Source organism: Otolemur garnettii, unplaced genomic scaffold (assembly GCF_000181295.1).
Source record: "Otolemur garnettii isolate 467f Iridium unplaced genomic scaffold, OtoGar3 scaffold00014, whole genome shotgun sequence".
Lineage (NCBI taxonomy): Eukaryota > Metazoa > Chordata > Mammalia > Primates > Galagidae > Otolemur > Otolemur garnettii.
In genome coordinates, this window is record NW_003852409.1 from 19,332,379 (window position 1) to 19,359,140 (window position 26,762).

General features: G+C 43.7%; 1 protein-coding gene across 1 annotated transcript in view; it reads left to right on the forward strand.

Annotated features, from left to right (window-relative positions):
* PAPPA (pappalysin 1) overlaps nt 1-26,762 on the forward strand; it is a 282,674-nt gene that overhangs the window by 84,790 nt on the left and 171,122 nt on the right. Inside the window, exons 4-7 of the mRNA XM_012802324.1 lie at nt 3,364-3,509; nt 7,975-8,268; nt 15,343-15,535; nt 21,837-21,958. Of these exons, the coding sequence (XP_012657778.1) occupies nt 3,364-3,509; nt 7,975-8,268; nt 15,343-15,535; nt 21,837-21,958 (755 nt within the window). The remainder of the gene's footprint in view (nt 1-3,363; nt 3,510-7,974; nt 8,269-15,342; nt 15,536-21,836; nt 21,959-26,762) is intronic.

Genomic DNA, 26,762 nt, shown 5'->3' on the forward strand with positions numbered 1-26,762 from the left:
GCATCATCCCAAAGTATGAAAAAAACCCACATACAAGCCAGGGAGAAGCTCAGACATCCCACTTCTCTGCTTTGGGCTAGGATGAATACCACCTCTTGAAAAGATTGGCTACAATTACCACTGAATAAACAATCAATTAACACACCTCCTCCCCTGTCCCTACCCCACCCTGTCTCTGTCTCTCATGAAGCTTTCTCATCCCAGAGCTGTGGAGCAGAGGTGGCTTTCTCTAATAACATTTGTATTCTCTGCCTGAGAGAACACTTGATGGAAATGGACAAATCAATTAGAAAATGATAAATTTAGTGGAAAGGGCTGATCCAAGAAAATCTCGGTTCCTCTGTGTTTTCATTCTCCTCTCAGGCATTGTTGCTCTTTCCACTGTGGGCCTGGGTGAGCTGGGAAATGAGGGTGGAGTTGTGGGAAGAGTCGGACACATCTTGATTTGTACTTGGCCTTGTCACCAGTTGTGTGATCTGTGAACCTCTGCTCCTTCGTCTGTGAGATGGTGATAAATGATAAGAATAGCTAAACATGTGTTGAGGGTTTCTGCATGTGAGGCATTGTTCTTAAGCCCTTTAAACTCCCTTTATGAACTTTGTGAATCCTCTATGGGGCAGGTATTATTGTTACACTCATTCTATCTGTAAAGAAACTAGGGCACAAGAAGTTAAGTAAGTTGCCCAGGTGACCCAGACATCACATGGAAAAGTGAGATTCCATCCTTGGGAAAGAGTCACCTTGTCCGTGCTTCTGGGTGGCTTCAAATAGCAATCAGAGAGATGAGCAACATGTGCTCCTGGCAGAGTGGCCGGCACACAGCAAGAGCTTAGTACATGTTGACTTCTTCCTTGCTCTCTGCCTCTTCTGATGACAGAGCCGACCTATTAGAACTCCTCATGAGGCTTCCAGTCCAAGAAGCTGAACGTGGGATCTCAAGGAGGAGAAGGGCTCAGCAGTGAGATTTTGGGTCAGTCTTAGCTTCAGTGACTGTCCCTGGAATTAGTTCAACTTAGTCCCAAGATGTCAAGTCAAGCGGCCTTAAGAAGCTGTTTTCCTTCTTTTACTATCACTGTCCCTGTACTGTCATGTTACTTCTAAATTTGATGTAATCTCTCCTGGCCCCACTTCTTATGTCTGAACCTGTTTTGGGAAAATTTATAAAAGTGATGGTCATGTGAACATCTGGTTTCATGAGCTTGAGGCTTTCTATGACATGAGTGCCCAAGACACTCTAGGTCTCAGACACTTCCTGAGGCATGTGTGGGTTTGCAACCCACAGGAAGACTCTGTGCAGTATCAGGCAGCTGCTGCTGACTCCAATGTATTGATCAAGAAACTGAGGCTTCAAAGTCAGGGATTGTTGAAACTGGGACCGAGACCTACATCTTTTAGCTTTTATCTTTCCTTTTATTTAGATTCAACTCCACCAGCAGTTACTGAGTGCTCACCAGCTTTCAATCCCTGTGCTAATTGCTGGGTAAACAGAGTTAAATAAGGCACCTCCCTTGCCCCCAGGTGGGCACAAAAGAGTGGTACATATGGACAGGTGAGGTGGTTAATGGAAATGGTGTGTGAGAGCAAGAGCATGCACCACGACGCAGAGATGGTAAAGGGGGCACAGGTGAGGTGGGAACCACGGAAGTCTTTCAGCAGAGGGACACCAGAACAAACATTGATTTGTTCATCAGAGGACAATGTTCTGATCAGAGTCCCAGCAGAGGCAGTGGTGTGGGCACCAGCACTAGTGGGCTTGTGCATCATGGTGGGTGCAGAGTTGCTGGCTGTGCACAGAAGCACATTCAAGAGAGGGAGCAAAAAGGCAGGAGGCTGAGGTAGTCAGGGGCTTGGAGGCCATGCTTCATGCTTTCGCACATTGGGAGGGTAAATAGTTCTTTTGTTTTTCTATTACTCCAAGAGAGAAAGAGAAGATGTGTGCTACTGGCTGGCCCCAGTGAGAACTCCTGGGGAGTGGCAGTGTTATGAAAATTTAGAAAACACTGCCAACAGGCTGCTTGACCTTAGCAAGATATCCCTAAGTCCCTGGAAAGTGAGAATAATAATACTACTTCCCTTTGTGTTATTAAGAAGATTAAAGGAGATAATCCATATAAAGTTGGTCCACATAGAAGGGCCCAGCCATCATGAAATATCATTATTCATCGACTCTGTCTCATCTACTACATCCCATGCTTGCTTGCTTATTTATTTCTGTTTTTATTCATTGATTCATTGATTCATTTCCCACTGTACTGGCAGCTGCTGACAGGATGCCTAAAGTGCATAGTGGTGGACAAAGTAGGGGCTGAAGGGAGAATGAGAAGGGGCTTAGAACTTGTCCATGGCTTAGAAAATGAGCCACTGAGTGACATGCCTGTCACCGAACCCAAACAGAAGGGGGTTCCTCACATTTAGGTTTCTGTCATGGTGACAGTTCTAGTCCCCAAGAGAAGAATTCTTATTTCATGAGCACCTGAGATATATGCTCGTATCTTTACAAAGATCATCTCTCTCTCTCTCTCTGTGTGTCTCTCTCTCTCTCTCCCCCACCATCTATTTACCTTTCCTTCCAAAATATGTTTGTCCCATGTACCAAGGAGCTAATAACTGCATAGTAGGGAGCTAATTCACTTTTCAGTCATGTCCGTCAAGAATGGCAGAAACCCCAAATAGAATATAATAGCCCTCTATAGTTTATTTACATATAAATAAATAAAGGCTTACAATGAGCAGAATCATCTATTGGAGTTAGCATGATGCCTCTATGAAAACAGGATAGGTTTCCAAGCTAGCCAGTGTTAGCCTTGACCACCACTTCCATAACTTTGGGAAATCTCTTCAATAACTTTGGACACATGTTGCTCATTCTGAGAGCAGAGTAATAATGCTGCCTTGCACGGTTGACACAGAGATGCAAAACAGGTTTTCTCATGCAGCTCACTCTTTGCAAAATAAGTGGTCTAAGGTCTATAGGAAATGAGTGAAGGAGGAAAGTCAAGCCCAGAATGCATGTTCTTCCTTTTATGGTTTGTGAGCTATAGCCCTGCCCTCAGTCAGCATGACAGAGTCCTTAGGGGTGAAACTGCTGTCTACAGGTAAATCTAGGTTTGAAACAGAATTCTTCTGTTTATAAGCCTAGCAATCTTGGGAAGTCTCAAACTCACAAGGACTTAATTTTCTTATCTGAAAAATGGGATCCTCTCACTCATAATGTCATTAAAGGAATTCAATAAGGTGACATTCAGAAAGTGCTTAGCAAGTGCCTGGCACACATAGCAACTCTCAATTATTTGGAGAGTGCCAGTTATTTGAATAGTACCTTTGTGGGACATGATAACAGCCCAGGTGCCTTTTCTGTTTCAGAGCCTACTTGGATGTTAATGAGCTGAAGAACATTCTTAGACTGGATGGATCAACACATCTCAATATTTTCTTTGCAAACTCCTCTGAGGAGGAGTTGGCAGGAGTAGCAACTTGGCCATGGGACAAGGAGGCCCTAATGCACTTAGGTGAGTCTTAGAAACTCCTTCAGCAGGAAATTGGAGTAAGACAGTAATACAGTCTGTGGTGAGATGACCATTACTATGATCATGATGGCAATAGTAGCAGTGGTCATGGTGAACAACCCATAAATAGTTTCTAATTAAAAAAAAGAAGAACTCATTTCATTCTGACCACCAAGCAATGCTATAGAGGAGACAATATTATCAATCATGTTTTGCCAATGGGGAAACTGAGACTCAGGGAGGGAATGAGCCTTATTCAAGATCACACAAAAGTCAGGAGCAAAGCTACAGTTGGAACTCTGCTCCATTTCCAACTCTGTTCATTGGTTGCTTTCTCCCATACTCTTTGTCTCCTAGTAACTTCTCTAGCTGGTAACCAGATTGTCCTGGCATAGCCAGTCACAGGTTGGCTTGAAAGATGCCAACAAGGCAAGAGAGAGTGAGTCTTCACAAATTTGTTCTTCCATACTCCACCTACCAACATCCCCAGGAACTCTCATATTCAAACATGCACATCCACAAACAAGACGTGGTTTATACAAACCAACTACCCCAAGTTAGGCATGACAACAGTTTCTGAACCAGGCCCCACAAACAAATGCTGTAGTTCTTTAATTTTGATTTTTCCATTCCCTCTTCCAGTACACTGCTATATGTAAGAAACACATTTTTTCCACTTGCACTTATCTGAAATCATAGCACCAATGCAATTTTTTTGTTCTTTGTTCAGTTAATAACATGCTATATTCTTCCATGTTGCAGAAGTCTTATCATTACTTTCTACCCAGTTTTTTATTTAAAATTGCATCACACTTTAGATAGTGGGGTTTTTCCTACTTCCCCAGATACAAGATTTTTAACAGCAATATAATATTCCATTTAGCAAGGCACTATCATTTATTACAATTTTCTCTTCGGTAGAATGTTGCTGTTTTTTTACAATAAATATTTATGACTTGTGAATTTCTTCATATGAGATTGTTAGGGCTCGGTGCTGGTCACTAGGTATATCCTCGGGCCAGCCTGGGCTTCCGGTGAAACACCCAGAGTCCAGTAGCTGCTCTGGGACTAGTACTATGTTGGAAATAAGAGATTCTACAACTTCAAATGATGGAAGTTGCGCTGAATCAGACCATAGACTCAATTCTCTCGCGATGATTCTCATTTATTTCTCAGTTGTTTTAGGAGAATGAAACACCAACTCCGTGTGTGTGTATGCACGTGTGTGGCTAAATAGGTAAACAGAGATAGGTACAGGGAGATAAATTGCTAACTGATGTCAGTTGAGGGGATTGTATCCCTTAGAAAATACTTTGCATGACCTAGAGACATTTTGGTTGTTACAAATGGGGGAATGCTACTGGCATCTAGTGGGTAGAAGCCAGTGATGCTGCTGAGTGTCCTACAACGCCCACAACAAAGAACTGTGCGCTCTAAACTGTCAGTAGTGCTGAGGCTGAGAAATCCTGAGACACAGGCTGGATGGGCAAATAGGCAGACAGACGCAGACAGGCGTTGGGCAGAAGAGAGGCTGCAGCTTAGGCTTGAAGACAATCAGCTTCAGTCACATGCCTACTACGATGTGTGGAAATCATACTAGAAGCAGAGCCAAAGTACATGGTCGTTCTCAGCTGTGACTTTGCTTAGTGGTATGGCCTTAGGCAAGTCTCTTTCCTTTCTCAGGCCTCGATGTCCTCCAATTTTAAACAATCAGGTTAGACTAGATGGCCTACAAGGATTCTTCTCAGCTCTGAAATTCTGTCTATTTATTGGAAAAGCAGCCAAAAGGGTCACAGTCTGAGTCTGAGAAGGGTTGAACAGCAGGCTTCTAAAGTTAGACAAAAATACTCCTGATAATTCCATAAATTTCAGAGACTGGCTCAGGGCCAAGAATATGGGAGGCTATAAATCCATAGCAAGTTATAGTGTTTCAGGATGATGTCAGGCTCAAGTTATTTCACCTTTTAAGAGAAGCAATGAAACAGGAGTGGGGCCTGGTGCTGTCACTCTGAGGAAAGGGGTAAGCAGCGAGGGGATGAGGTACAACAGACAGGGCCAGCCTGGACATTAAGTCTGCAATGCTATCATCATTCCTGGAGTGGTCCTGCCCTCTGTTACTGTAGTGCTTCTGCCTGGAGAGGTAGACAGTCATTGACACCCTTGTAACTGTTTGTGCAAGAGCTCACCAGAGATGCGAAGTCAGTTTTCCGGGAGCACAGGGCTGGTGTGAAGCAGAACAAAGATTGCCACCCATGTCAGGCTAACTCCAGCTGGACTCCAGGCTGCACCTCCCCATCTGGAGAGATGTGGACCATAAGCAATTCCTCTGCAGTAGCCCCAGTCAAATCCAATTTATTAGAATTGTATTTTTCCCCCTCTTTTTCTGCTGTTACACCATGGTCCCTAGAAAAAAAACCCTTGGGTGGGAAGGGGATTATGTTTCATATTATGATTGACAGAAAATAATTGAGAAAGATTTCCTGTCTCAATTTCTCTTCCTCCCTGCCTCTGCCTGCCCCTTCTCACGCCCACGTGCACGTGTACACCCACACACCCTCTCATACATCTCTATCTTTGTGTTAGAAGACTCTGAGCAATTCAGGATTGCTCAGATGTCCAGAAATTGCATCTCTGAAATCCAGCCCTGCCATGACCCCTGCATAAAGACAGAGCCCTCTCTGGAGACCAGAGACCTCGGCAGTACATTCTGTGATCCCCCTGGCTGAGCAGGTGCAACATCCCAATGGTACAGCTGGAGATGAGACTGCCCCACGCCTACACTGGACTTGCCAGTCCAAATCAGCAAGAAGCTGCCTTCTGCATTTGAGGTCCTACTTGCAAGGTTTTCAGACCTGTTCGGATTTTAAAGTTTAAACCTCTCTCTGCCAGCTTGTGTGCCTCTTTCCAATGCCTAAAAGGAATCTGTTATTAGGATTCTGTTCTGTTCCATCTATTTCCCCAGGGTGAACAAAGCTTAATCTTCTGTGATATGTGCTCTTAACTGTTGCTTCTCAAAGTAGAACATACAGACAAGTTATCTGAGGTTTGTTTTTTTTGGTTTTTTGTTTTTGTGATAAGACAGGGTCTCACTCTGTTGCCCAGGCTAGAGTGCCGTGGTGTCATCATAGTTCACAGCAACCTCAAATTCCTGGGCTCAAGTGATCCTCCTGCCTCAATCTCCCTAGTAGCTGAGACTATAGGCACCTGCCACAACGCTAGTAGCTGAGACTACAGGCACCTGCCACAACACTTGGCCAATTTTTTTTATTTTTGGTAGAGATGTAGTCTTGCTCTTGCTCAGGCTGGTTTCAAACTCATAAGCTCAAGCAATCCACCTGCTTCAGCCTCCCAGCGTGCTGGGATTACGGGTGTGACCCATGATGCTTGGCCAATCTGATGTGCTCTTTAAAAACATGGATTATGGTTCTATGGGTCTGGGGTGGAGCCTGAGATTCTGCATTTGTACTAAGTTCCCAGGTGATGCCCATGCTGTGTGCACCCAAGTAGATACATAGCAGGTGACACTTGATGCCTGTCAGGTGCCATTTCAGCTGCTGACATGGGATTGATGATACCCCCACAGTCTTCTTTAGGTGAGTCAGCATTCAGCAAATATTCAACACACATTTAATGAGTTACTATATTCTAGGCCCCTTGGCAGGCATTAACAGGGGAACAGAGATTAAGAGCCTAGGTTTAAGAATGCAAGGATCTTGTATTCAAATTCTAGCTCCACACTTATTCTTCATCATGGGCCAGTTACTTCACCTCTCTGTGAATGAGTTCCTCTCTCATGGAATTGTAAGATGAGTGAGTGCAATTATATATGTACAAAATACTCAGGGCCTGAGGATATGTAGTAAATGCTCAAGAAACACTGGCTATCACTATCACTGTTATAATGGTGTACACAACATGGTCCTGGCATTCATGGGTATCCGTGCTCGTACAGTATCCGAAATGAGGAAATGGGATTTAGAGATGGTAATGAACTTGCTAAATGTCAGAGTCAGTGAAGGCAAAATGACAGCCAGAACCAAGGTGTCTGAGCCGGAGGGGTTCATTTAGACAAGAGTACATTGAATATTTGTAAACCAGAGAATGTCTTACATTCTAAGGAAACAGTTGTAGCAGAAAGGTTTACCACCCCAGAAATCAGAATCTAATCATTGCTGCACTTTTAAATCATTGGAAATCACCTTGAACAAGTCACTTCACCTCGTTAGGCACTGATGTTTTCATCTGAACATCAAAGGATTTCACAAAGTGACTTTTGAGACTCCTTCCCACTCTGATAAGTCATCATTCAGGTCACAGGTTATAACAGCTTTCAGAGTGGTGGAGTCATAGGGTGGGGAACCCTGTGGTTATTTTGGGCAGCATCTCTTTATCCTTGGTTGAATTTGGGGTTCCTGTACCAGGAAGCAGAGTGCCCAGCTTGCCTAATGCTCTGGTTTTCCCCTTTCAGGTGGCATTGTCTTGAACCCGTCTTTCTACGGCACTCCTGGGCACACCCACACCATGATCCATGAGATTGGGCACAGCCTGGGCCTCTATCACATCTTCCGAGGCATCTCAGAAATCCAGTCTTGCAGCGACCCCTGCATGGAGACAGAGCCTTCCTTTGAGACAGGAGACCTCTGCAATGACACCAACCCAGCCCCCAAACACAAGTTCTGCGGTGACCCAGGGCCAGGGAATGACACCTGTGGCTTTCATAGCTTCTTCAACACTCCTTACAACAACTTTATGAGCTACGCAGGTAGGGCTCCACACTCTGCAATGTGATGGGATTGGACGTCAGAGGTGGGCTCCCGTCCTGGCTCAGGGTAACCTTGAACAACTTACTTGATGGTTCTGAGACTGAGGGGTTTTTCATCCCAAACAATTAGAATCATTTCTGTGAACACCTCTGGGGTTACAGAAAGATGTTTCATTTCAAAGTTCTCCAGAAAGAAACACTTTAGAGACGACCAGGACCCAAATCCAGGAAACCCCTTGTGAAAGGCTTAGTTCTGCCATGCGGCCACTTAATACCTCTGGGTCGTCCTCTCTCTGAGTGTCACTCTTCTCAAAAAAAAATAGAATCTTTGGACTTGTTCTCCAAAATCCCTCCCAGTTTCACAACTGTACTCTTCTAAGCTGGTGATTGTAGAATGTTTTTTTTATTTAACCTATGTCTCCTTTAGTAAATATATAAAACTTCCACATTCTACCTTACTGGGGATTTTTTGCAAAAACAAAAAGAAAACCTTTGATTTTGTAAATACAGAATTATTACATGAGATCGGGCATGTTTCCTTCCCCTAACTCCATATATCTCAGCATAGCCTTTCATCTGCCATTAGTAGTAACAGTGTTAATGGCATTCTCCGATGCCTGTGTTTCCATTAGGCACATGGGACATCAAGCCCACTTTGAGCCCTTTTAACATCCTTAGCAAATTAGCATGAGATGCCCCTTCCTCAAAGCTATCACATCCCTCAGCACTGACCCCAGCAGCCGAGAGTTTTTGTGTAAGGCACAATCCTCACAATTGCATATGGTATCCTAGCATCAAATTGTATTATAATACTCAATTTGGTGTCTCTTTCCCCAGTAGAACAAGCAAATTCTATCACGCAGAGAGAGCCTGTAATAACCGGTCATATTCCCAGAAGCTAGCACAAGGGTCGGTGCTGAGGGAACGTTGTTAGGAAAGAAGGAAGCAGGGAGAGGAGGGGATGGAGGAGAGAGGAAAGAAAATGCATAATTTTCTTACAACAAGTACGTAAAATTGATTCTTATCATCAACAATGTTTTTAACCTATGTAACAATTTATTTTCCATGAAGAACTTGAATATGCGCCATCTTGTGTAATTCTTACAACAAAACTATGGGGTTAAGAGCTATTCCCATTTTACAGATAGCAATATTTAGATGCCCTGACGTCATTTGCCCCCAGTCACACATCTGACTCCAAGGATTTTTTTTTTTCCTCTTCTACTCTTGTGGCACTATTCAAAAGAGACCTAGCTGATGGTTGAGTGGGAAAATTGAGGAACCTGGGTGTTTTTTACAGTCTATTCCACAGATATGCTTCAGGGGGCTGCCCTGGGGGCTGTGTGAACGCGGCTCTAGGCCTCTGTTCCTGGTCAAATCAGGGAAACCCCCTTTCAAACTGTTCCACGTTTCTGCTAGGCTTCTGCCTCGTTGTATTTGAAGACAGGATATTATTGCTAGAACCCAAAGGATTCTGAGTTCCCAAGTGGCTCTCTGGGCTCTGCTGTCTGGGCTGATGACTTCTGGAGACCCTTCCAGTATCTAGTTGGTACAGTCCCAGCCTGAGGTCTTTTGAAATGTTAGTAGGAGTCTTCCTGTTTGGGTATCTTTAAAAAAGGCCTGGGTGCTGGGTGTTTCCTCAAAAGTGGATTCCCACCGGGCTTCCCTTCCCAGCCAACCTGACACCCCATATCCGGCGTGCTCCCCCCACCCCCAGCCCTGTTTACACTCCATTTCTACAGCACCTTCCCTTGGCCCGCTCAATGCGCATGGAAAATAAACAGTAACATACGTTTGGAAGTTTGCCGGCCGCTTAGGGGCCTAGGAGCTGCCACTGGCTACTAGACCCCCATAAACTAAATCTTTTTCTGTTGTTGTTGTTCCCCATTGTACAGATCTAAAGGGTGATTGATTTACTGTTGTTTTTTTAAAGGAACCCCTCAGCTCAGTGACCCATTAACAGCAGAACTAATTCACTGAGCTACGATAACAAACTTACACCCGCAAAAGCATATTCAAGGCGACCACGAGCTTAGAAATGTTTGTTTTCCTTAGGATTTCTGATAGATGAGGTGACAAAAGCAGCTGGATGGAATTCAAAATGCAGAATGGGATTGGGTTCTCAGGGGGCTGGGGAGAGCCAGGCACTGGGTTTCCTCTGTCAAGATGAGAGGGTGGCAGCACTGGGGGGTCAGCTTCTTCCAGTTCTTTTCCGTCCTGAGTGGTTCCTCCAGCCTGCTCATGAGCAGGAGAACAGGTCTTAGTATAGCAATGTCTGAATAGAACTTTCTGTAAAGCTGGGCATGGGTTGAGTCTGTGCTACCAATATGGCAACTGCGAGCCATCTATGCCAGTTGAGTACTTACAGTATGACTCATGCTGCTGAACACCTAAATTACCAATCTTAGTTTTAATTAATTTAAATGGAAGTAGCCACATGTAGCTGTTGCACGACCCTAGCAGTTAGCACAGGCCTATAGTCGTTCCTGAGTATGATTGACAGGCCCGACACCAGATGGAACTCTTCATGGGCTTGTCTCATTGACTCCTCAAAAGAACCCAAGGAGGTAATTGCTACTATTATCACACAGGTATTGCAGATCCAGAAGGTGTGATTCAGGTAGTTTAACTAACTTGCCTGGGGCCATAAAGATTAAACAAGGCAAAGGTGAGACATAAACCCAAGTCTTTCTGACTGCAGAGCATGTGTTATTAACCAATAATTATCTGCCTCACTTTCCGATCCTGGGAAAATCGAGAGCGTCTCAAGTGCTCAGATCAAGTACACCAGGCAGGTGATGGGGGCAAGCCCAGTTCAGCAGATAGACAGGGGATTCTAAGGGAGTTTTCTTATGTTAAGTTCTTGGATAAGCCCTCAACAGACAGAAAAGCAGCAACCCTGACTTCACTTCCTGGAAATAATAGGTCACAGGGGTTCCTTGAGAGGCCCTCCCATCCTCAGTGTGTAGGAAGCCAGGCTCTCTCCAGCCTACAGAAGCAAGTATCTTGTCCCCATCTTCCTTCATGTCAAGGCCTCTGAATATGCACATGTGCTTTGACCCAGCAACCCCACCTCTAAGGAACATTTCCAAAGCAAATGAATAAATTGATACATTTAAAGATTTAGGCATAAGAATGGTCCTGAACAATATTTGTTCTCCAAATATCTATTAGGCATTTACTATATGTGGGGCATAGAAGAAAACTATGTGTGGAAAATTAGAAGCCACTTATCAGCCCAAAGTTAATGGGTTGCTGAAGTGATAGAACATCACCTGGCCACTCAGGGTTATGTAGGAGACAGCTGATGGACATGAAGAGAAGCAGAATCCCAGAGGGCTTCAGAGCCGACATTTGGAGTGAAAGGACCGAATTTGAATCTTCTGTGTCTCCTGCCTTTGATAAGCCACTCTTCCTCTCTGAGCCTTGGTGATGACTTCACCAGTAACGTGAGGCATAAGCATGTTCACCTTGTGTGACAGTAGGTGGAATCGTATAAGAAATGGACTTAGAACTGTCCTTGGTACTATCATTAGTATTCTATAAATAACATTTCTTAGGATTATTTATTAGCTTATAAGCATGTACTAAGATGACTATTGTCATTTAAAATATAACAACAAAGGACTTTTACAAAAGGCAACTTTTACCCATGCACTAGACATAGGGTAGCTTGTTAAATGCTTGCATCAGCTTTATGAGTCAGGTAACATCATTATTCCTCATTTTACAGGAATGAAAAATGAGGGTTTCAGGGGTCAGTTTTCTTCCCAAGGTCCTATCTGGAGTGGCATCCCTGAGTCCTTGCCCCGAACTTCATGCAGTGGGGCCTTCAGATGGAAGCTGCAGGTGGAAATTTGTTCTTGAGAGCAGGGTCCAGTTAGCAAGTCCAGGGTGCTATATTAACAGTAGAGGGGATTGGTCAGGGTCCTCAGGCACTAAAGTCCCCAAAGATCTTTTTGCTTAGGAACAAGATGGAGCCAGAAGAACAAGAAAGTTCTGGACACCACATGAAATGGAGGTGCACAGGAGCCCAAGTGGAGCTGACTGTAGACATTAGCTTCCTGAGACAGAGCTTTTTACGATAAAGGAAACCCCTTTGGTACCTCACCCAGATTCTAATGGCAGCTGAGTGTCCACGTAATATACCCAGAGACAGATATTTTCCAACTTCAACTTTAAAGTTCAAATTTATTCCAGATATATCACTTACTCATTGTTTGAAACTTTTTAAATTGAAAAATAAGGAAATAATTCATTTTTAAGTTATAAATGAAAAATATATTTGGGGGAAAATTGAGTAAAACAGAAGGATTTTTTGGTAGGAACACTACTGTTTTTTATCCTAATTTCATCTTATTAAGTACTTTATGTGCCCACTTCATTGAATCCTCACAATTCTATGGATCGGAATTCACTTAAATGTCCCCACCTTATACATGAGGGAATTGACTCTTAAAGTTACTTTACTTTTAATCTGTCGGATTAGTATTCTATTCTATGCCTGTGCCTTAAACTACACAGCCATTCTCTATTAATGGACAGATGTGTTATTTCTAATATTCTTTTACTATTATGAATGACACTTCAAGAAACATCCTTGTACAGGTATTTTCCCCGTGTTTGTCCAAGAATATCTAATATCAATCTTTTGCATTTAGCTGGGCATTGTGGTGGGCGCCTGTAGTCTCAGCTACTTGGGAGGCTGAGGCAAGAGAATTACCCAAGCCCAGGAGTTGGAGGTTGCTGTGAGCTGTTTGACTCTACGGAGGGCAATAAAGTGAGACTCTGTCTCTACAAAAAAAAAATCATTATTGCTAGATCAAAGAGAATGCATATTTTACCTTCTGTTTTCCCCCCATTCCTAGTTTTCCAACCCCCACACACCCAGAAGTGCACACACAGAGACATATATAGGACACACACTATTCTCAGCGATGAGGCAGTGAACATTCATTATCAACATTTATCAGGGAACAGGCATTGTTCTCAGACATTGTTCTCCATGCTGCTACGCCCTGGCTGTGTTTTGAGATGAGCATTCATGTTGTCTTCATTTCTGTCAGCATTTCACAGATGGGGAAACTGAGGACATGAAATCATTTGCCCACTGGACTCCAGATTCTGCAGGCAATAATCTAACCGTACAGCCATACTTCTTTCCTTAGCCCTCACGCCCTTCTCCTGCATCTAACCTATTCAGTGGCATTTTCCAGGCTTTTACAATAAAATACAAAGTTCATTGCAATAAAGGAAAAATTGTCCAATGATCTGGCCCTTCTCAGACTGAGGTATTTGAACTACAGGCATTAGGGAGCCATAGAATGTTTGGTATTCTGGGCTTACATGGTGGTATGTGGGTTTGAAATTGGTCACTCTTATACAGTGCTTGCTAAGGGAGGCTCTTCTGCTTCCCGCAAATGTATTAAAGATGGACCTAAGATGCTGAAAAAGCGACTGTCAAAAATTACGAAAGGGATCCAAAGCTGCTTCTGTGTATGACTCCCCTTATACCTCTGTCCCTTCCCTAGGCTGGGTTTGCAAGGTCATTTCCAATTTCCCAGCACCTGCTCAAACTTACTTTCTGTTTGTTTGATAAGGAGAATGGAGCGTATGCTAAAGGATTCATAATAGTGGGTTTATTTTAAGATCTGGGGAGGCCCATGCACCTCTGTCTGGGGCCCAGCTGTGGAAACCCTAATGGGGCAGACACCACTGGGAGGTGGTGTTTTTGGAAACCAAGCCAAAACAGTGCCTTCCTCTGCTCCTGGGGCTGCCCAATAAAACTGCTGGAGGAAGCGATGGGAGGCAAGTCTCCTCCCTGGGAGCCAGGTCTTGGGTCACCCACTTCAGTTTGTACCCTGAAAAAGAAAGAGTGGGATTAAAGATTATTGGGTCTGAAGACACCTGACAGATTGTGTTCCCAGCCCCCTGGGACTCGGGCTCGACTCCTGATTATCAGCCACCTGTGGGATATTATATCTATCCAAGGTCTCATGTAGGCTCAGAAAGAAGTTCTCACATTGATTAGAAGCACAGCCTTGGAGTTGCGGCTCCCTGGGTTTGAATCCCAGATGTGTCCCTAGCCCCATGATTTTGGACAAGTTGCTTGCTGTCTCTCAGCCTCAGCTTCCTCCTCTGTAAGATGAAGAAAATAAAAGCATGTGTTACAAAAATAGTGGGGAGGGAAAGGTGAAGAGTGTACAAAGTGCAGTTGGCTCATACTGAGTGTGGGATGAATGTCGCAGTGACAATAACGTGTGGCAGACGTCATTGCTTCTATTTCCAGCACACGTGCTGGCCTGAGCCATTCCAAGGTCTGCCCGACTTGCTGGCCTGTGCCCACTGTAGTCATGCAGCTACCCTTCCCATGGTCCCTCAGCTTTCTTTCCTAATCATGGCTCTATGATCTGGCTGACATTAGGACCTCCTTCTGCACAAGCTTTCTGGTCCCCCACCCCTTCCCCAATGCGTGCTCCCCTCCCCTCATGGGGGATTGACATCACAGACTTCAGCAGCCTTTCACAACCTTGACTCACAAGACGAACTGGCCTGAACTCCGTAACTAGCCTAGTAAGTCTTCAAGGGCAGGAACTTTTGTAAGTGTCATCTTTCCCCATCCCTTGGCACAGACGGAGAGGTTGTAGGCACTCAGAAGGTTTGCCTGAAGTGCAACATAACTGTGTCAGTGAATTGCAGAATTGGGGAATGGGGATGGATGAATGTGAAGCCATGGGTGGGATCTGGTGAGTGAATGAGTGAGTGTATAAACAAGGGAATGAAGGTCTTTTGCCACGACCTCTGGGCTGTTTTCTCCTCTGTCTCAGGCATAATATTTTTCAGTTCCATCCACCCTCCCCTTCCTCCTGTTTCCTCTCACCTGTCTCCAGAAGTGATGACTACACTAATTTGTTCACAGACCATTAACTCTTGAGCACTGGAAAAGGCCAGCCCTGAGTTGGCAAGGAAGGACTGACCGGGGTGCTGGCTCTCCGGCCGCCAGGAGACGTCATAGCCCTCTCGTGAGCCTGCCCGTGCAGCTTGGTGATTATCTCTCCCTCTGCCTGCTTGCAGATGACGACTGTACCGACTCCTTCACGCCCAATCAAGTCGCCAGAATGCACTGTTACCTGGACCTGGTGTACCAGAACTGGCAGCCCTCCAGGAAGCCGGCGCCTGTCGCTCTCGCCCCCCAGGTTGTGGGCCACACAACGGACTCTGTGACGCTGGAATGGTTTCCACCCATCGATGGCCACTTCTTTGAAAGGTGAGTGTGTCCGGTGAAGTGTTGATCCCTCTTTCTCTCCTGCCAAGAGAATAACTTGGAAGGGAATCGGCCTTAGAGAGGGACCTTGCTGGGTTTCTTGTTCTTGTTCTTGTTTGAAGGATACCCCACCACCTGGCACAGCGACTCATCCATAAAGACACGTTGTAAATTTGGGGTCAAGGGCTAAACGAATGATTGCTAACAGGAATGAGTTAAGTAATAATACATTTTTTTTTTAAGTGAATGGAAGCTTATATTCACTTTGTCACTAAAGGCTTGAACACTTCTATTGCTCTGAGATGGAGGTACTGGTTTGGTTTTGTGCACTCAGGAATTGCCATTGCCTCTATGTTAATGGACACGAACTTTCCTATTATAGGTAATTCATAATATATATGAAGCTATATAAGTGTGTATAACACATGTGTGTATGTGTGCACACATTTGTATGAATATACAGAATGGACATAAAATTCCTGTGCAATTTAAATTAGTTTACGATTTATACTACACACAAACTTTATATCCACCCTGTATATACACATAGATGATATACTATAATCACAATCTTTGTGCCAACTATTTCTTTGTGGAAATAAAGCTATCATTTTTAGAAGACCAGGGAATAATAAACCGAGGTACAAGGTACCTCTTCTCTGCTCCTCTATCTGTCACTAACTAATCATGTGACCTTGGGAAGCTCACTTTCCTGTATGAGCCATGTTTTTCTCCCCTGAAAACTGAGTTTAATGATGCCGCAGTGGCCTGAAGTTGGCTACCTGAGTCACGTGGTCCCTTGACCTCCCCTCAGAGAGGCCACAAAGGTCGCAATGAGCTTTACAGGTGTACGTTTCTGAGTTTGTGCTCGTATAAGACATACTGGGCGAAGGACCTAAAAGGACGCTTCTCAAAAGAAGACACACAAACGGCCAACATCACTAAAAATCAGAAAAATGCCACTTAACACCGTCATGAGATACCACCTTACACTGGGTTAGAATGGAAATTACCAGAAACACAAAAGGTAGCAAACACCATGGGTACATGGGGCAAAGGGAAGCTGTGAACACTGTTTCTGGGAAAGTAAATTAATGTAGTCATTATGGAAAACAGTATAGACTCTTCTCAGAAAACTAAAAAGAAAATTACCATATGATCCAGCCATCCCACTTCTGGGTATATATCCAAAGAAACTGAAATCCGTTTGCCAAAGAGGCCTCTGTCCTCCCATCTCCACTGCAGCATTACTCACAATAGGTAAGATGTGGAAGCAGCTTGGCCATCCATCATCAGATGAATGGATAGAGAAAATGTGGTGTGCAGATGGTCTCCAACCTAGGATGGTTTGACTTACAACTTTTTGACTTTACAGTGGTGAGAAAAACAACACACATTCAGTATAGCCTTCCATGTACTTTTGACGGGAGACATATTCCTCTTATGGTGGGTTTATTAGGACATCATTCCACTGTAAGCTGAGGAGCAAGTGAATATAGACCATGGAGTACTATTCGGCCTTTAAAAAGAGGGAAGTTCCGTTATTTTTGACAACACAGATGAACCTGGAAGACATTATGGTAAGCTAAATAAGCCAGGCCCAGAAAGACAGATACCTGCTGATGTCACTTATGTGTGGAATCCAAGCAAGTCGAATTCACAGAACTAGAGAGCAGTATGATAACTACCGGAGGCTGGGGCCAGGGGAGGAAGATGTTGATCAAAGGGTGTAAAGTTCCAGTTAGACAGGAGGGATAAGCTATAGTGATGGATTGCACAGAACGGTGACTATAACAAATAATAATGCATTGTATTCCAAAACTGCCTGAAGACTAGATTTTAAATGTTCTCACCACCAAAAAAAAAAAAAAAAGAACATGAGAGGTAAGGAATCTGTTAATTAGTCTGATCTAATCATTACACTTTATAAGCATATATCAAAACATCATCTTGTACCACATATACAGGGTGGCCATAAAGTTCATGTGTAATTTTAAATTAATGATTGTAAATCAATTAAAAGTAATATTAAAATTTATGAAAAAATATTAGATCACAGTATCACATAAAATTTGGGCTTTAGTTTTTTTCCACAATACCATCGGTACCTGAATCTAGAACTTTCCTTAGCATCTCAACACATGTTATGGCCAGGGAAAGAAATGCACTCTCCGGGCTCTTCGTAGGAAGTCCCCTTCCCCTGCCCCTGTGGCTCTCCCTGGGAGCTCAGAGCTGGGTTTGGGAAACCTCGTGTGACACTTCAGAGCAGGCTTTCCAACAGCCCATAGATTTATTTATTTTTTCTGTGGCGCTGAGAAGTATCAGACTTTTGGTCAATTCGATTCCACTTAAAAATGGAAGTTTTGTAAATGAAGCTTCCTGTGTATGTATTCAATTTTGTACTTCATAAAGCAGTTATTGTCCATTAAATAAATAACATCTGATTGTTGGAAGCCTATTGGAGGGTTAATTGTTGTGTAATGAGATATGTCTCTATTACATAGTGCCCTCCGCTTCAATCAATATGTTTTTAATAACCTATAGTCAGTCAGTTCTTCAGGCTCATACAATAGCTATTCTGTTCAGTCTATGATTTCATAACATAGTTATCATATGTTAAATTAAAACTGACATTTTTAGAAACATATCTAATTAGGGTTAACAACTACGTAGGCCATACTCTATGGCTAAAGGAAGTTGGTCCGTGAGTTTAATAAATTGTGTCAAGACATGGAGCTACGTTTTATGTATATCACTCCTCTGGACACATGGAGTTTATACCCATGTAAATCGGCTTAGTAAAAAGTGCACAAGCTTTGATGTCAGGTCATCCATTTTTGAATCTCAACATTATCACTCCCAGTTGATGGGACCTTGGGCAAGCTGTCTTGCCTCTGTTCCTCTGAGCCTTCTTCCTAAAAAAGATGCTAATCATGCTCACATCACCTTGCTTTTGTGAACAGTCCAACAAGATGACATCTGTGATATGCCAAGCACACATACTCTCTGTTCAAGAAATATTAGCTTCCATCTTATGTGACACTTTCCAGAGCTGTTTAGCTACTTGCAAATTCCCTTTCCCTGCAAAGCCTCTGGTGTTTTCCACTACATCCATCAATGCCAACCTCTCGCCCCTGGCCATCCTCATGTCTTCCTGCTGTTCTCACATCTGTGGTCTAAGAGAATACAAGGGTTTCCCTTAAAAAAACATATTCAGATCCTCCCACCGCCTGTGTCCTCACACATGGGCAACTGAATAAATAATTCAAGGCCACCCCTGGTTTTTCTAGCTCCTTTATTTTTATCTGTCTTGCAAACATGTGTTGAGTGGATGGTTTCAGTTATCTGAACAATTGGCTATGGTACATTGGAAAAAGTACCAGACTGGGAACCAAGAGACCTGGGTCTGAAGTCTTTGTGACCTCATCCATTCCTTGTGCCTCCTTGGCTTCAGTTTTTGATCTGTGAGCCAAAGTCATTCTAACCTTTCTCAATTAAGGCTTCTCTTCCAAATTTCAGAACACAGAAAATGACTTGAGTAACTATTTTCTCATTTCTTCCAAAGATGGACTGTAACTAGTACCACTCTAATTGCACAGGAGGAAAGTTCAATTCATGACATACAGTGGATGCTTTAGAGAGGCTTTGTTCAGCAGGACCTTCTGCAGCAATGGAGATGTCGTCTCTGCGCACTGTCTAAGGCAATAGCTATCAGCCCGTTGTGGCTGTTGAGCCCTTACAATTAAATTAGTGTCACTGAGGAACAAAATTTTAAAATTTATTTAAATTTAATTAAATTTGTATTAGTCACTTACAGCCATTGGCTACCATACTGGACAACACATATTTAGAGCTTTAAGCTTTGACTCTTACAGAAGTAGGTTCTCTCTACCAGCATTGGCATGCTACGTGTCTATTATTTCTGTGTGTGTGTGTGTGTGTGTGTGTGTGTGCTTACAAGTACCAGTGAAAAACGAATGTCAGAGGTAGGAAATACATACTACACACTTTCTGATTGTGTAGGACACCACACATTTGCTGTCAGCTGGATGATGATTTGTTCATTGTTTATTGGGAACCTAGGATGTATTGAGAATTCAGTGAAGCTCTGGTGGCTTTAGGTATGTCACCCCAAATAAAACATCTAAAGGAAACAGAAATAGAAAGATTCAGTGGTCATTAAGGTCAGTGTGGTTCCTGAATCTAGCCCAGGACATGTGCAATCTAATTTTCATCATAAAACTATCATGTGACTCAGAGCCTCCGTGCATGGATTGAGGTCACAGTAAAGGAGGCTCTGCCATCATTAGTGTGCTAAGGAAGTCCCTCTCTCTACCTCTGATTTCCTGACTACACATCTGTTTGTATAATTATTATTACTACTAGTTCAATAGTAACTAATCTGTATTTAAAATATGTAGAAAATTTTAAAAATCAGGAAGATTAAAAACAAGGGATGAAATCAATCATCCTATGTTCCACCACTCAGAAATTACTGCCAAATAATATATTATCTCTAAGGTTATTTGAACAACATTGGGATGCTTCTATAGACTAGGATACTTCTATAGCTTTGAATATGACTTTTTTACTTAATATTACAACTCTCACATTTTTTATGAAATTGCATAACCTTTATACATATTTTTGTAAGAAATGCTTGCCAGTCCATTAAACAGGTTACCCATGGACTATTTAATGGTTCTCCTACTACTGAATATTAGGGTGCTTACAAAATTTCTACCTACGTATGGTTTCACATTTATAGTGATAAGGCTGAGAATGCAAAATCTGCTATTTAAACATCTGGGCTAGGTCATGAATGTTAGCAATGTGTTCAAGTGACTGGTCTCCATCCATCCATCCATCCATCCACCCATCCATCCATCCAACTGTGTATGCTGACCAACACTATGCAATAAACTATGTTCTAGACCCTGAGGGTAAAAGAGGATCATAGGATATAAACCTTGTCCTCAAGGACTTCACAATATATGGGGAGAAACTCACTTGTGTGCAATAAAAAGTCTTCACAGAGTAAGTCATGTTCAAGGACATAGCATGATAGATAGACAGAGGTTACAGAGCAGAGAAAGGAGGTTGCTAGAGTGACAGGAAGAGTTTCTAAGGGCATTGAATGCCATGTCACAAGGCCTTAGGGGCTGGAGTCTCCAAAAGAGGGTGGGGATATGACCCGTTCAGGTTGGGGTTTGAGGATGATCTATCCATGTAAGGTATTGAGAACAGAACTGTAAAGAGAGAACCCCATGACTGAGTATCCATCTCCTCCACTGTGTCCTTTCAGATAGCCAAGGCAAAGAGATTCCTCTAGGAATGATGAAAGGGGTGTCAGCAGGTCAACTGCATTTTTGGAAGTAGTGGGTTGGCTGGGACATAGCTTGACACCTTCCCAAGATTCACTTTCCAGTCGCTCTGCAGAAATCCATCAGCCTTGTAGTTTGGGGTTGACAGTAATACAGGAGAAGAGGACTTATCCCTCTCCCTTTCCTACAACTGCGTCCTAAAAAGATGCCAAATTTGGGGAACAAGTAGGATCCCAGAGGGTGTTATGGCCAAAGGAAGATTGAATCCAGACACACAGGACACAAGTTAGTAGGCAAAGCCACCATAATATTCCACTTCTGGGGCTGGTGCCACTGAGGGATTGGCTCGCCCCTTGGAAAGCTGCTAGGATGAATTAGATGGCATGGTAAGGAAACTGCTTTTGACTGTTAAATGGAGGAGTGACTCATCCATCCCTGGAATGTCAGGGCTGGAAGGTTCTTTAGGCATCATTTAATCCACTTCACTCAATTTCAGATGAAGGAACCATGCCTTCTTTGTATTTAATGCCTAAGACACAGGATGGTGCCTGGCACACGGTGGGTACCTAATAAATGTTGAAGAAGTAAATTTTGGGAACAAAATAGGGCAAAAGATTTTCTCAGAACCACACAGCAAATTCTCAGAGGAGCTTTACATGCCTAATTGAAATTAAAATTATTGCAGGTGGTCTGTGTGTAGCCTACTGATTCTGTATTGCTAAAAGTCAGAGGAGTGTATACACCACCAGAACAGAAGCCACTTAGGCCTCAACAAGACCCTTGTTGAGAACTGGGGGGGGGGGCAGGGGGGGGAGTTTCACTTACAGTCATTTTCCAGAAGCTTTGACATGTGTAGGGGGAAAAGGGGATAACACAGACTTGCTGTGTCCCCTTCCCTGTTGCCTTTGTCCTCGTCTCATCAGTTGCTCTTTCAACTGTTCCTAAGTCAGTGCATTTTTCCTGTTTCCTTGGCCTCCTAGAGAATTGGGATCAGCATGTGACCTTTGTCTGGAAGGGAGAATCCTGGTGCAGTATGCTTTCAACGCCTCTTCCCCGATGCCCTGCGGCCCATCGGGGCACTGGAGCCCTCGGGAAGCAGAAGGTAAGCCAGCCTTCGGGAAGCTTACTGGCAACGGAGTGTGCCAAGAACATCTCTCAACGTACACAGAGTTTTATGATTTTCAGTGGTCTTTCCCATACACCATCCCATTTGATATTAAGATCATCCTGCAAGGCTGGTACCCATGCATTTATTTATTTGGCAAATACCTTTTGAGCACCTGTGCTGACCTGAGTATGTTATTCCCATAGTACATAGGAGGAAACAGAAGCACTAAGTAATGAAGTGCCCAAGTCCACACACCCGATAAAAACACAGTGCTTGGGTGTGTTTGTATACTATTCTCCAAATTCCAACTACGTGTGGGTACAGAAAAAGTCATATTAGAGTCTAGGGCAGTGGTTCTCAACCTATGGGTCGCAACCCACAGGAAGCATATTAAAGGGCCACGGCATTAGGAAGGTTGAGAACCCCTGGTCTAGGGGCTTCAAGGGTTCATTTGTCTTTGATTCTTCCTCAGTTACTTCTGAGACTACCCAAGACATTCTCACATGTGTTGGGACTCTTTTCATTTCTGTAATATGCCTCCTTTGGGGGATTCATTCACCTACAAGACACCTGGGGGAAGCATTTTCTGATCGCCACAGATGGGGACTCCACCTCTACTCAGGTAGTGTCGTGGGCCTTCCAAGGGGCCAGTGAAGTCTGCTTTTCTACAGTATCATTTTCTATACAAAGCAGCCACTCTATTTTCTACAGAAATTAAGAGGACACCTTTTGCCAAATGCTTGTGGTTGCACTTTGTGACTTGGTTGGCAGAGACCCCGCACTTTCAGTCTTCGGTCTCCCCTCCCAGGCCCCAGAGAGACTTACGTATAGACCCTGCCCCCACCCCCACCCAGTCACTCGTGCCTCTGTGCAGGTCAGCTCGTGCCAGCGGTCACCGAGCCGGACACTATTACACCGGCGCATCAGAGGGAGCGGAACTAGTTTCCTCACTGAGCATCGGTGAGAACTCCTCCGCTATCCTCTATATTTTTAGAAAGAGAGTTGAAAAGAAAATCCAGAGATAGAATAAAGCAAGGGAGAGGGATCAGAGAGGAAAGTGAAGTTGAAAAACTATGGCACTGTACTTTATTTTCTAAAGTAGCTTAAAATAAAAATGAGAGTCAAACCCGGGAACTCTAAACAATTTCCTCTGGAATGTGAAGCAAGTGGGAAGTCTGGGAGAAGCCCTCAGTCCAGCCTCACAGAATCACAGGCTGTCAGACTCGGAAGGGACACGCAAGGTCACCCAGGCCCAGGCCCCACCCAGCGCAGAAATCCTCTCCATATGCCTCTCACTGAGGTGCCCTGACACCGTTTAGCTCCATGTTTTAACACACTATTGACCATGTGAGTTATATTTAACTCACAACAGTTTTGTGCCCTGGGCCTTGGGAAGCTTCAAAACCTCCGCTTGCTGTTTTCCACTGTCAATTGGCTCATCTTCCCCACTTCCGTCTCTAGCCAGCCAACTACAGGCCCTACACGTGTTGGACTGCGTTCTCCCATTACAAGGGCTGTGAGTGCGCATTTCCCCTTGAATGTTTGCCAGGCTACTCTGAATGAAATCGACATGGTAGTGTGTGGTGACGTAACATTGTTGCATATACCTAATGGGTATGATTCAGGGGTCATCATCCAGGACCACCAGGGCCAGTCCAGACACAGCCAAACACTTGCAGAATGACAGAAGAAGACTCAATTCTCAGAAATACATTCAGTAAGTATGTCTTGAGTCACAGAGAGCTCACTTGGCATGCAGTGTAAAAAATTGATTTTAGTGCCAGGTGAGTTGCATATAACTTATATAACTTATGCATAGAAAACAATAGAAAAATAACAAAATTGTCATTAAGTTAGAAAGGAGTATTTTGTGTTCATAGTTTTTAATTCTCTTTTTGTAATAAAACACTGCGGCCCCAAGGGCAAATTTTCTTTTTTTTTTCTTAGAGAGGCAGTTAATGTGTTAAAGAAAGTTCTTGTTGACTCTTGCAATTGTAATTTTTCTATCCAAACTGGTCCCCCTGAGAAGGTGTGTCTCTGCTACCCAACAGCACTTTGTATACGTGCATAGAGTAAGACTGTCTCACTGTGACCACCGTAGGAACCATGTGCTGGGCACTGGCCATTCACTAGGAAAGTCAGATACGCAAACAGGCAATGACCACTCAGCGTGAACAGGACTGTGCTCATAGCAGGGCAGTGCTGGGGAACAGTAAGAAGGACTCTCCCTGGGCACTGGAGACTCAGTCTGCTCGTGAAATGTTACAACACTGTTAAAAAGGTGCATTGAAGACATGAAATGGGTTTGGTATATCCAGAGTGGCCATTTTCTAAGTGTAGTCCGCAGGCTTATGGGCTCCTGGAGACTTGTTCAGGGTGTCCTCAAAGATGAAAGTATTTTCGTAGTAATACTATGACATCATTTGCCTTTTTTACTCTCTGTCCTGAGAGCACAGTGGAGTTTTCTAGCAGACCCGTGACATGTGATGTTATTCATGCTCTGATAGCTAATGGACTGTACACTTAGATATGCTCTTGAGTTTTTAAACTTCTTACTTTTAATTTACAATATAGTAGCTATGAATAGATATGACCTATATAAGCAAAAGCCCTTCGACAATGCTGTGAGAGTTTAAATAGGGTTAGAGCCCACACAGCAAGGTAGACGTGGGGGAGGCGGGTGGAGGAGGTGGGTAATCGTCACGTGAGTGTTCACACTGAGGGCAGTGAGGAGACACACCATGTCCCTGGGGAAGGGCATGGTGCATAGTAAGATGTGCATGTTGTAAAGAATTCCCAGGCTGCTCTCTGGAGAAGAGAAAGGGAAAGCAGCTGCTCAGGAGCTGCTGCCAGAATCCAAGTCAGGGGTGGTGGTGGCCCAGGCGAGGGTGGTGGCAGTGAGAATGGAGAGAAGTCGAGGCGTTTGAGAGATACTTGGAAGGTGGCATCAGCACTACCCTCTGGCTAAAATCATCTTCGTTTGTTCTCTCACTTGTCTGAATGAAATCCATCTCCAGACTTCTCCCCACACCTTCATCCAGCCAACCATCAGTTGGTGAAGTTTGTTCCTAGATTGTCTCTGCCCTTCTCAAGGCGTGATGTGCAGAACAGATTTCAGCTGGAAGCTCTGAGCCCCTGGCTCCCTGAGCTGACTCAGGCCTCCAAGGAAACCCAACAGCCCCGGGTTTTCCTCCTATGTAAATTTAGTACATGACATGCAGGCCTGGAAAAGACACTGTTCTTTTTTTAGAGCACCCTATTTCAGGCTTTGTGATCCATTTGGCCCAGACCCTTCCAATATCCTTGAAGAAATAAACTTTTCCATGAGCCAAATTCTGCGATTTATTTCTCAACTCATTTTCATTCTATTTATCTTTGCGTGTTTAAGTTTTTCGACTTCTCAAACTAACATAAAACTACCAAATTCATGAGCCACACCAGACATATCTGTGGGGATGGGGAGAGGACACGGGGCAGGGGGGTGGGGGAATGAGGAGGCCTGACCTTGGTCACAGCCCTGCCATTAACAGACTTTGTGCCCTAAAGTGAGTCCCATAGCTTCTCTGGAGATGGCATCTTCTCCATAGAATGCACAATTGAACTGTAATGTCCTTTCCAGCCCTCATATGCTATGGAGCTGTACCTTCTTCTTTTTTAAAACCCCATATTAACAAGCAGAAGATTCTTACTTAAACAAATATGTTTTGGACATCTACTACGTTCCCTTAGCTTCAGTTCACAGGTGGTAAACACAGTCATAAATGCCTTGCCTTTGTTCACAGAAAGTGGTCTCACTCCTCTCTCTTGAGCAAAAACCATATTTCATACATGAATATCTCCTGAGGTATTTAATACCATGTTACACTTGTAGCCCAGGAATTAGAGACCTTGATGTGACTGATTCAAATCCCAGTTAACGCCACTTATGTAACCATATAATATATTCCAAGTGTTGGGTTTTCCATGAGAAATTAGCACATGGCACTGGCTGTTTTCATTTGTTGCTTATTTGTGTCAGTGTTTTCTCCACTTTTCTGCCCAGAATATTTCAGTTATGCTTAACTATTCACCTGGAAAAACAACTTGGTGCCAAATTTTTATGACTGTGTTCATGGCCACAGCTGTCATATATACAGTATATGCATAGATATATAATCAGTGTATGTATAGAGCCTCATAAATGTAAATTTAGATCAGCGTAAGTATGTATAAATATAGTTCTACACACATATATGGTCTTATTTCTAGTGGATAGCTTATATAAACATGTAACTTTTCGTTTAATCACTATATATACAAAAGGATATGTATTAATACTGAAGTAAGGGGACTTTTGCACTTCTCTTTGTTTAATTCTGTTTTTTTCTTTTCTTCCCTTCCCCTTCCTCTTCCTTTCTCCTTCCCACCCCTCCTCCCTCCCTGCTTTCCTTCCCCCTTCCCTTCCTTTTTTCTTTCCTTCCTTCTTTCCTTCTGCCACCCCTCTTCCTTTTTTCCTCCCTGCCTCCCTCCTTCCCTCCTTCCCTCCCTCCCTCCCTCCTTCCCTCCCTCCTTCCCTCCCTCTCTCCTTCCCTCCCTCCCTTCCTTCCTTTCTCCCACCTCATAACTATACATCCAATCTCCCAGCTGTACCCATTTTTCCTCCTTAGGAATTCTGACTTGTCATCCCCTCTTATGGTCCTTTGTCCAAGCCAGAGTCATACATTTTCTGTGTTAGTGCCAGTCTCCTCACTGATCTCACGTGACAAGAAGCTCCATAAGAGCAGAGGTCATGTCAAGAAACCTGTCTCCTCAGGGACTA